The sequence below is a fragment of the Bombus flavifrons genome, chromosome 15 (assembly GCF_040668555.2).
Source record: "Bombus flavifrons isolate JBK064 chromosome 15, iyBomFlav1_principal, whole genome shotgun sequence".
NCBI classification, from domain to species: domain Eukaryota; kingdom Metazoa; phylum Arthropoda; class Insecta; order Hymenoptera; family Apidae; genus Bombus; species Bombus flavifrons.
Genome location: NC_138456.1, coordinates 11,108,753 through 11,120,821, shown reverse-complemented (window position 1 = coordinate 11,120,821; position 12,069 = coordinate 11,108,753). Strand labels below are relative to the sequence as shown.

The 12,069-nt window shown below is 35.7% G+C and overlaps 1 protein-coding gene across 1 annotated transcript; it reads right to left on the bottom strand.

Annotated features, from left to right (window-relative positions):
* Positions 1-2,754: 2,754 nt before the first annotated feature.
* LOC138187532 (protein amnionless) lies at positions 2,755-11,497 on the bottom strand. The gene is made up of 7 exons (XM_069128437.1): positions 11,362-11,497; positions 10,997-11,294; positions 9,151-9,455; positions 8,522-8,645; positions 8,194-8,428; positions 6,223-6,376; positions 2,755-3,273 (listed from the first exon to the last, which is right to left on the bottom strand). The coding sequence occupies exons 2-7, from the start codon at positions 11,273-11,275 to the stop codon at positions 2,928-2,930; spliced, it is 1,443 nt and encodes a 480-aa protein (XP_068984538.1). The 5' UTR covers positions 11,276-11,294; positions 11,362-11,497; the 3' UTR covers positions 2,755-2,927.
* Between the last annotated feature and the right edge of the window lie 572 nt (positions 11,498-12,069).

Sequence of the window (12,069 nt, the reverse complement as noted above, 5' to 3'; positions counted from 1 at the left end):
CTTTGCCCAACTTCTACGCCACTCGCATTCTCCTCCAATATCTTCGCGCTCTTCGATCCGTGCGTTTCTAGGTTGTTTCAAAGTCGATCAAATGTCTATGTAAATTAATAAATCTCGAGATATTTGAAGAATTACTCGTTACAGTCTCTGTTAATCCTATTCGCGAGAAGCAGACGCAATTTATACGTCGGTGTTATCCAATGATTCGCGGAAACCGTAATTCCTGCTATACAATTATACAAGTACGTACGTAAATTCGCTGGAGGAAGCCTCGTATCGTTAGATAAGAATCATAGCCTGTCGCGCAGGGAATCGTGTATAATTTCTTGTACAAAATGCCAATTGAACGCAGTTTTATCCAGAGGGAATGAGAGAAGGAGAGGAACAGAGAGAGAAAGAGAATGGGAGAGAAAGAATTTAATATATTCTATAAACGAAGCTTTATATAAATGGTTATATATATACATATATATATATAAATATACATATATATACATAAGATATTTCTATATAAACAGATAATATATGTATACACTAAAGAAAACGTACACAAACACATTTACGAATCTACGAAATAGACGACGAGGGAACGATTGTCATACCATAGACTGTGGATATTTATGGAATTTCATATTTTTATCAGTCGAACGATCGAGAAATGGATCAAGAAATCTGTAAACAGAGATTCGTACCACGAAACTAGATATCATAATTTTATCGTGGACATCTCGTATATTTTTGCACGTTGTACGCATTTTAAGAGTCGCTATTCTTCCAAATTTCTCGCATTTCATACTTTTAAATATAAATGCCTAAAGATCCGCAGGCTAATCACACGCAAACAGACACGTACACGCAAATAACGTTCGCTCGATTTCATTATCGCGAATCGATGATCGATTACCGATTCGTAAAATACATTCGCAGCATCTGTGTGCCCTGCACCAAATATCTGATGTATCGCGTGCATTATATTATTTATCCGCACAGACTAACTGTGTATATCTCGGTATACGTGTCCTCGTGTTAGCTGTGCAACGACTTATCCTATTATCCCGACGAGTAAATGTCTTTACGCGATTATGGTGTGCCGCTGCCACGTGGACGCCGGTGCACGTGGTCGTTCGTCTAACTTCGAACGTTGTATGACAAATGAATAAACACATGTGACTTAACTTTTTTGTTTTCCACCTTTGAATTCTTAGCCACTCGTTCGATTTCGCGTCTGGCGTGGTTCAATTTCCTGGCAAAATATAAGAACCGTCGACGATATAGTATCGTACTATCTCTTACATTTTTCAAATTGTTCCTTCGTTATCGTTCGCATAGTACAAATATACTCTAACTAAGAGCAATTAGGAGATTTCGGTTTTCTCAGTTTGGATAATCGGCGTGGTTGGATCGTGCCAAGCGACTGAACGGGTTTTTAAACGACATTTAACTCGATGAATTTTAATTATTTTCACTTCAAAATAACGACGAATATCGTTAAGATATGAAGAACGCGTATGCGTGCCATCGGCTGATATCCACAAGGTCTTATGGTTCTTTTTAATGAAAATCTCCAAACGAACTAAAGGAACGTTTGTATAAAAATTCACAAATTATAATAAATATAATAAAATTAACGCACATGAAAAAAAAAGACGAAGAATTATATATACTACACCGAATCAAAAATCAACTGGCTTCTCAAGACTATTTTCTTCCCTTTAAACGAACATCGTGTTAAAGAAAGTTTGTCCTTGATTTCCCAAATTTCGTTACGTCACTTTCAGAGTTGATCTTCCTAAACTATTTTTATATTCTTCTCCAGATAATTTACAATTTTGTTACGACTATGTAGATCGATATAACGAGCTGGAACGATAGTTTGTAGACGGTACTCCCAGTAGTCCGTGCCTTAGAGTTAAATACATTTGTTCGTAGATTATTGAGCGTCCTAGTTCATTGGGATGTTTCCTGCTCAGTCTCCTTGGGATTAACTTAGAACATAAGTTGTTTACTAGTGGGTTTAGGTGGTCTTCTAATCCCTTCTTAATCTTCCTACACAAATTCCATGGTACTTGTAATACATGGCGCGATAGATGGAATGATTGTAAACGAAAATAACCTTCACCAGCTAATTGATTTTGCACGTACGTGGAATAATAGATTTCATATGACGTCACTGTTCGCATTGGCAATCTTATCGGGTTTACTCTTCTGTTAGGTTTCACAGGATCATCGAGCGTTTTTATCAAAATATCGAGTAAATTCGAGATACTTCGAAATTCGATTAAAGCGAACTACTAGAGAAATACTTTTGCTCGTTTAGTACTCTTCGTAATTCTAAGTGACAAAATTACGTATTTTTACTTTATATGCCGACTTAATTATGCCGTCGAAGTAAGACCATTCGCGCATCACATTTCACAGCCCAATCTGATAGGCCTCCACAATTGAATCGACCGTTCATTCGCGTTTTAATTAAGATTCTGGTAATGAATTATCGACCTCCACCTCCTGATAACATTGTTTCGATCTCTTTTCATTTCCTGGACGTCCTTCGAATTTTAGAAACGAACAAATTTTTACGTCGTTGAATTCTCTGGCCCGATTAATCTAAAAGGCGTTGCGCAGTCTTTCGATAATTTTTCATTCGGTTGTAGCGAATTTTTCATCGTTAAAAAATATTTCAAGTTTTTATTTCTTAAAGAAAATTATATTAAAGAACGATATACGAAAAAGAAGATTCTCGGTTTCGAAATAACGTACGTTCACAATGGTTATAACATTTATTGAAAAAGAATGATTATACAGCGAATCGTTTCTTATAGTACAACGTAATAAAAGCTGCTTTATATTTAAATTTAAATAATATAACCTTACGCCGTGAAATGCTGTAATTTCTACCAAAGGAGAAAAGCAAGAGAATTTTTATCGTTTTATTGATCGGTGTCAAGATCCGCTTCTTCAATTTCATTATCCACTTTACGCTTAAGAGTCGATAAACTGAGGGGAGCTTCCATATTTAAAACCTCCTCATCCTCCTTGCGCCCTTTTCTTCTCGATCTGTACAGAGGATTTTCGAATCTTCCACCGGAAGATGGATCGTTTCCTTCCGCTTCGTTATCTTCGAGATTTGGTTCGTTGACGACGTTGGCAATTTGAACGTTACTCTCTGCACTATTTTCAAATCGAGCAAAACCGAATGCTTTGCTACCCTGCGTTTTGTCCACTCGAACTCCATCCCTTATCGAGGAGAAGATCTCCGAGAAGCCTAGCAGGAAACTGCAAATAATAACGAGATGTCTGATTAAAATTCTGGATACTTAAATACGTATCGTGCTTACATGGCAAACCTAAATGTAGGATTTTACGTTGGTCAGATGCATCAAAAAGTACATTTTAATACCACTTTCATTGATTTACTTGCATTTAAAACAAAAAGTTTGAAGTTTCAAACATCTATCTTAGACAACTGAATTTGGAAATATTTCCTGTTAATCTCAAAGAATAGTGAAAACTATTTTCGTCGGAGGAACATGTTATGCATTAGAATATTTTGAAATCTATTTAGAGAACATAAAATTTTTCATTACAAATGAGAGAAAAGGTATCAGTAATATAGAACATTATTATAATATTTTCAGCACTTCGGGTTATTAAATTCTCTTTAAACATCCTCTTTTAAAGCTACAAATTTACGATATTTTTACTTATAAACAGCACTACTCATTGACCAAACAGAGTTAATTAAATTACAGAAATTTTTACTTCCTATTTTCTAGTTTCTAAGCATATAAGGAAAGAATATTCCATTTTTATTCTTCCTTTTCTCCTTTCGTTCGTTACTTTACGAATTTATGTTTTCTTTCTACTTCCCCGTTTCTTCTAACAATTTGAAACTTAATTTTATAAATTGCCCGATTAAGTGGACAAATATTTAATAGCAGTAGCGTTGCTGTACTTGTGGAATACGAGTTTGCGTTCGTAGTTTCTTCCTTTTCTCGACCTTTCGCTTTCCACATCTTCTTCCGCTTCTCCTTTTTCTTCGATTGCTTCATGAATCTGCATCTTATTATTCGTTATATTCTTTCTTTCTTATAATTATATTTACACAAGTGATCGTTTACGCTCTATCGCTTATTTTCTTTGACCTTTGCATCTCCTAGAGATATCCTTCCTCTTTTCCCTTATTGATCTTCTCTTGGAAATATTATTTTCTGCTCCTCTTCTACGATTCGTTTTTCCTTCGGTCATTGAAAATGTTATTTCACAAACTGTTTGATTAGGTGTCTACATTCGCTTTGTACACGTGTATTACCACCGTACTGCTTTCCAATGATTCGATCGACAGCAAAGAGAACTTTTGAAGTTACACACGTTCCAATATGCAGTTCGGTTTACCGTACGTAAACACTGATACCATTGCTGCAATTCGAAGCAACCAGTGCTGTTTCCCTGGTGATTTCGTTATACAAAATCACCGAGATCGAGACACGAATTTCTGGTACTCGAACGGAATTCATAACAGATATTTGTAACGAAATGAATTTCTGTTTACGATGGGTAAACTAGTCGTTGTTTGTAATAACTTTGTAAGCGGACTTCTTGCATAGCCGAATATAGATGCGAAGATCAAATTGGTTGCCAACTAAATTCCAAACGCTGAAACTCAGTGAAACAAAGACGTACACACTCGCAACCGCATAATGAACAATATCTTACGTCGCTAGAGTTTCCCAATACGTTAGACGAAATATCTTTCGCTGAATTTTATCGATACTTGCAAATTCTTTGATCTTCGAACTTTCGAATTTGCAAATTTCCAAACCTCTCGATTTTCAAATTTATTCGGTTCGCATCAGATTTTTCAATCTTATTTCGATCGATTCGCTAAAACGTTCTCACGATTAAACGTTTCGAGAGACATATAAATGTTTCAAAAACATTTGGTTCAGTCTCGTTTAAAAGTATGCCGAAGGGAGGTTAATTTCGGAAACATCCGGTTTAACGGGGCTGCGAGCGAAGGAGAAACGCAGTCAGTTGGAAACTGCGCCTCGTGTTTCATATTCCGTGTAATTACTTTTTCCATCGCGTTTCTCTTCTTTTTCTCCCTTTGCTCCTCTCTTTTCCTGTGTTGTCTCTGCCTCTCAACGATCCTCGTCATCGCCACCCACGTGTCGCTGGAATATAAGGGTCAAACGGGACGAGCTTATAGAAAGCTTCATCGCCGTTTTCCCAACGAGTCGCACGTAATCGTCGAGCTGCTCGCTTCCGTTTGTCGTTCGCGAAAACATGCATCGCCCAGCTATTTTCCACGATTTATTAATTCCGCCTTCTCCTTTCTTTTTCCCCTTTTCCTTCTCGACCTTCTCTCTTTCATTCATTTGCTTGCTTAATTGGCAGCGTAGAACGCGAAGAGATTTTTAGTTTACTCGAAGTTAGCTTTGCACGTGGAATCTTTTGAAAACGCGAAAATATGAAAATTCAAAGGATCGTGTTTTCGTAGTTTCAGCGGCTATTTCACGGTTTGCGGGGACATTAACAGGTCTATGAAAGCAGAGGCCCGAACGTACGACGATCGGTGAATCCACAGATTCGAAAATTCACACGTTCGAAGTTTGAAAATTTGAGAATCCGAAGGTTTACGGGTTTGGATCGTGAGAACTTTAAATGCGAAAATTCGTAAATTTGCAAATTTTAACGTTAACGCATATTTGCAAACCTGTGAATCCCAAAGTTGTAAAATTTACAAATTAGGACGTAGTAAATTTGGAAGTCTCGAAACTTCGTGACTTTGAAGTTTTGAAACCGACAGTTTACAAATTTGACTAATAAATTCGAAAGTACTAAACTAATAAAGTTCGAACGTTTCGTGTAACGTCGGAGAATTCTGACGCGTTCGCGACTGTTTGTTAATCCATCCGCGAATGATTAATAAATGAATCGTTTTTATGTTAAAATATGTAAAGCGCTTTTATGGTAAATTTAGAAGCAGGAGGGATTATCATATTTCTGTTGCTCTCTGTATCGTCTCGCTGTAGCTCATAAATTTCTTAAACCATTTTTATCCGAAGTTAATCCTGCAGGAGACTTTAGAATTCTCAGAAGGTACAAAAAGGATAAAAGACGCGTATATCGTGACGTTATAGTGCCTCGTAATGAGAAAAAGAGTTAGAAGAAAGGATATTATCTCCCTAGGTTGATCATTAATTAATTATACCAAGTACTTACTGTCTGTAAGAGTAGCCAAAGTATAAAAAGAAGAGGAACAGAAGAAGAAGGACGATCATTGGCATTCCCAAAAACGGAACCAATGTAATAGCCATACGATTATCTTGCACGGCAGCGCCAGTTACTTCTGCAGAGAAAACTTCGATTTTCATACCTATTAAAAAAAGAAAAGCACGATAAAATAAGGAAGATTTAAAGAAGCAACAAATTCTCGTTGCAAGAAGCAAACGAATTTTTCATGTTTTAAGAAATACTCTGACGTATAAACAACGAGTGTCGTTCCATAGTTTTCTCAAATTTCAAAAATCCGTGAGAGAAGAAAAATACGATCGAGTCGAAGACGATGCAAGGGTTAATAACATCTTTTGCAATTAGAGTACTCGATTTTTCAGATAAATCGTAATCAATTTCAGGACTTTTAGCTCATTGGGAAATATTATTCTTCCGATTAATTTCGAAGACTTAATAATTGCTATTTTGTAAGGAAAAGATGATTTAATATTTCGCGATAATAATTTACCATTTCATATTAGACTCTGTTTATATAAAAACCGAGCAATAATTTAATTCGCCTTATTTATTGTAAATCGAATTCTTTGATATAAAGATGGTAGACGTTGAAACTAAAGAAGCTTCGAAAGTCACTTTTTAATCGCTTGTTGATTGAGAAAATATTCTGTTAAAAAGTTTCACGGAATTTTCCCACTTTCTTTGATAAAATATAAAGTTTACCTTGTCTAGAAGAAGAATAACGTTCATTAATCTAGAATGAATGAAAACTGAAATTAATGCTGTTGGAAAGTTTCTTTTTAACGACTCGCTAATTGAAGAATATTTTATACTATTATAACTTTCTCGCGACAGTCGCCAATTTAAGTTAGTAGTTTTACTTAATTTCAAGTAGATAAAACGTAAGGTATTTAAGCGTATTAAAAGTAGTAAGTAAAATAATATTTTCTTGTGAAAAGAAGATAAGAAATAATGGGAATGTTAAACATAGAAAGTGTTTCGAGGGGAAATGTCTTAAAAAAGTGATGGTGGAAAATACAGTAACTGATATTATCAGGCCGTGTCTCGTCGAAGAACCGTACGATTATTCGTGGAATCCATAGAAACCATTTTGAAAGAAAGAAATAATTTATTTCCTGCATCGCGTGTAACTATTCCTCTGCATATTTTTACACAAATAGAGAACATCCGATGTCAATTTTTAATATGGCGAAATGTTTAAAAAGGACTTGTTTCGTTCAAAACAAACACGTTACGACGATTAAAACGAGAGAAAATAATTCAAAAAAATGGCCACAGCTACGCAAATTTATGTTGAGATAATACTTTTAATTCCAATATTCTTCGATATTCGATAACGTTAATTTTTATATTTTTAATTCTATTTCTAATATACGTGGGCATATACAGGGTGTCCCAGACAATTGAAATTCAATACAGGATAAAGGAAAGTGATAATCGATAAGTGATAAGATAAGGATAACGACAGAAAGCAAATCGTGACGTTGTCAATATTTAATAATACAAACACTTCCACCTAACACACTGCTATTTGCACGCCAGTGTTCAATTAAACTCGTTCGTTCCTTTCGAAAACGTAGCCTTAAATAAAAAAACGTTATTCTTCTTTTTCCACTTATTTTTCCACGTAGAATCGCTAGCCGACCGATTGTACGATTATTTTTAGGACGGTCCGTATATCTTTAATTCTTATTTCTACGGAATTAAATTAAACGATAAAGAGAATTAACAGTATGTTCGATTCACATCTTCGATGTGAAGTACCGCGTTTTTCGAGTTTAACTTACTTCCCCTTGCGAATATTCCTACGAGAATAGATATCGATGACGCGTTAAATTAAAGAAAAATCGTTAGTCAAGTACATATTTAGAGATAACGAAGTAACGAGAAGAATAGAAAACGAAAAGATTAAACCAGAGAAACGTAACGTATGGAATTTACTTTGCAACGCTCTCTTTGCGTCTTCTGTAGCTTCCAAGATATCGATTTCCGAATAGTCGAGTTTCTTCTTTATCAAAACCTCGATAGCTCCGTTCCAGGTAGGTCTTACGTGCCAAGCGAGCCTTTCAGCGTATCTTTCTAAAGCCTCGTCTGTTAACACTTGAACCATTGATAGAGGTACTTTGCTTGTTAAAGACAGTCGACCGCCACAGTATCGACAGCAGTGACCTTCCACCTACACTCGAATGTTATTTCAAAAATGAATTTCAAGAATTTATTACGTCTATGGGAATTTGTGTAAAGGATAACAATTGTTGGTTGAATTTACCCATATGGGATATTCACAAGGCGTGAATCCACACTTTGGTCTTTCAATAGCGCAAATTTCTTCCAGATAGTAGCCATTTGGATCGTCTTGACAGGGACACTCCTTGCAACTATAGCCCACGTATCTGTAGAATTTTATCTCGTATCATCTTTGAATATCGTAGGTTTGTAAAAGTCGCGACTGTTTAATTCGATGCTGCGTTTCGAAAGTTAAATAAACATTTGGGTGAATACACGAAGTGTCTGTGAAGTTTCGACGCTTCGAAATCTGGTAATCTGAATGTTCCGAAGGTTTGACAATTACAAAATTTAAAGACTGGAAACTTGCAAGGTTTATGAATTTAAAGGTTCAAAGATTTCACAGTCTGGAAACTCGAATATTTAGATACTCGGGTTATTTGAAAATTCCAAGATTCGCAGGTTTGAAAGCTGAAAGACTGGAAAATTTAAAAATTGATAAACTCGGAGGTTGGAAGGTTTCGCAATTTAAGAACGTCGAAATTTGGAAGCTTGAAAATTGGAAAGTTTGGAAATTCGAACATTTGAAAAATTGTAAATCCTGTAATTTGCAAATTTTTTACTCCGAAACGTGGTAAATTTTTCATCAAAAAGTTGTTCAGCGAGACGCACTTTACTGTGAATATTCCTTTCTCGAACTCTCTACTGTGAACCATGTCTGCCCATTGCCACGCTCTATAGGGTTGCTTTTCGTCCATCATTCTCACCGATTTCACTTCGATATTCTTCATCGGCAAAAGTACGCTGAAGGTTTGATTCTTTCTGGGAAGTACGATATTATCTTGGCGACACGGTACTTGCTCGAGATGCGGCGCTGCTATTGAACTTCCGCCCCAATTTTGAGGGTCAGCCCAGAATAGGTGACCCGACCTTGACCACTGGCTGATTTTCTTTGCTGATTTTCCTGCTTCACTCAACTATTATAATCGATCGATTAATTGGCTAATAAACTGATTAAGCATGATAATTGTTACCTAGAAAGAAATTTTATAACGAAAATAAAAGGACGATCTTAAAGAATGACAATTTGCGGATCTGATTGCGAACGAAAAATTTGTCAAGAATATTAATAGCATCTGTCAAGCAACAAGAAACGTTATTTTATCGGAGAAGCGATAGGAAATTTAAGAAGAACGAGTGTAAAGATGAAAAAGCGGCAGTCAAACCTACCCCTGTGTTGCGCTTAATCTTCATTTTCTTCAAATTCTGATCCAGCTACAGAATAATTATTCATCCATGTCGACATAATAATTCTTCGGAAATTCTGCCGATGAATCGATCGAAGTATGAAATCGGGAAAATCTGAATTACCATCGGATCGTTGCTACGATAATTGCTACGCGAAAGCAATAGCCAACAGCGATCTTGTAGTACTTCGGATTTGCTAGATTTCAAACTTTAATTGATTCACCAGCAGGATTTCCGAGGAATTATTTCGTAGACGGGTCGGTATCCGAAGAAGATGAAGATTAAGCTAAGGCATGGATAAGTTTGATCGCTGCCACTTTTTCATCACCGTCTTTTCCATCGTTCTTTTTTAATTTTCCTCGAGAGATGCGCTTAGATGTCTTGCGAGATTTTCTCGTTCGCAACGAAGTTAAAAAATGGCTATCTTTAACATCCTCCTTCGTGGTTAATAATTTCGTAATTAAAATTTTGAAAAGAAAGGTCAACGATTTCGAAAACTTGGTAATTTCAAAATATATTTCTATTTTCTTTTGCACTCGCAAAGTTTCCATTTCATTTTTACTGATTTTGAGTTTACCGAAGCAAGTGGCGAAGCATCGTACTCATCTTATTTCCACCATTCTGCGATATCGCTCGTTAAATCTTGCTTTCAAAAGCAGAAGAATTAGATTTACGTCTTGCTTGCCGATTCTGTTTCGCAGGCTATTAAACAACGAACGAGAAGAATACGACGCAATGTCGATACAATCTTTGGGCTAATCGTGTATTGTGTATACCGAAATATATGTATTCTATCACGAGTTTTCTATTAGCATGTTAATAATTTCGATCGTGGAGGAATCGAAAAATTCTACTTACAATTAGTAAGATCAATTTCGTTCTAAACTTGGTATTTTAATTTACCATTATTATAGATCTACCATCTGTCACATATAAAAACAATTATCTATAATCACATCTAGAATAATATTACGTTGTCAAATTATCAATTACTAAAATAGTAATTATCAATTATTATCAAAATAATAATTTCAAAAGATTGGAAAATGAAGCTTAACAAATGTCAATTTCACCTGCGAATATACCGTCGCGTTAATTTGTTACTATTTATAATATATAATCCGGTGACCTATGAACTGAATTTATAGTACGTATCTAACAACTAGTAATATTTATATCACGCAGCCAATCATCGATTAATTGAAATATCATACGTCTTTAGTCAGTTATTTACGTAATTATTGATTCACACGTGTTTCTTAATTCCTACCTGTAATTTTCCATTCCTGGGCAAGACCAAAGATCCAGACCTAGGTAAATCGATTCCAGACAGCCTTAAATCGATCGATTTTCCAATTCCCACTGCGTGTCTCATATCCAAAGGAAATGTCACGTAACTGTCTAATTCCGGTATCCGTTTCCCAATCCAATTTTCAGCCGTTTCCCATTCTAAATTTGGAAGCCAATGCTTCTCGACACCGAGAACTACTTTTATAATTAACAGAGATTGGAGAAATGCCCAAGCTGCGTAAGGAACTCCACATTTCATGATATCGAGCAACGGTTTCCTATAAATTAAAATCTGATTTATCACGAGTAGCGTTAAAAGTTCTTTTAATTAATCGAAGATTTTACTTTTCAATTTCAAGATTTGAAGCTTCGTGCGAGTCGAGAGAGAAACGATTTTTATTAAAATGGTTCGGTTAGAGTTTAGGCGAATAGGGACGAACGATCGTCGAGTTAAACGATCGGAAACTGAAACGAATAATCGGAGTTGAAAGGGGGCGTGCGTAGAGATTTATGGCAAGCTGCTGCAGACTCGGCCTATTTATCGTGATAATTTAAGTTTCCACGATCTTTTTACAACGACGATGCAGAAACCCATTCGCGAAGACATTTCTATACTTTGTATAGTATTAGGAACGGTCAATTTTTCTATTTTTAAACCTCGAGTCTTAATGTAATATCATGGTATCTTGTAACAATGGGACATTGCAAAAGGAAAACGTATTACTTTCGTGTTTGTTAATTTTCTAGTTTTCATATTACTTGCTGTCTAAAAGCAACTTCTCGTATTTTCTATTACCAGAGATCTTCGATGTAATATTCTTATCCTTTAATTGAATTTTATAAGACTAACTATCTTTTTTTGTTTTTTGCTTTTCATAGGCGACTGAAATTGGAATAATTGCAAGCACAGCTGAGATATCAAAGCCGACACGAAGTCTATCTCGAATGATTCTGGAAGCATTCGCGTTTTTCGACATTCAAAGTCCCTTGTTTATCCTCGATAAGGTTTGTCAAGGATTTTTAAGGCATCATCACTTTTCTCTTTTTTTTTCT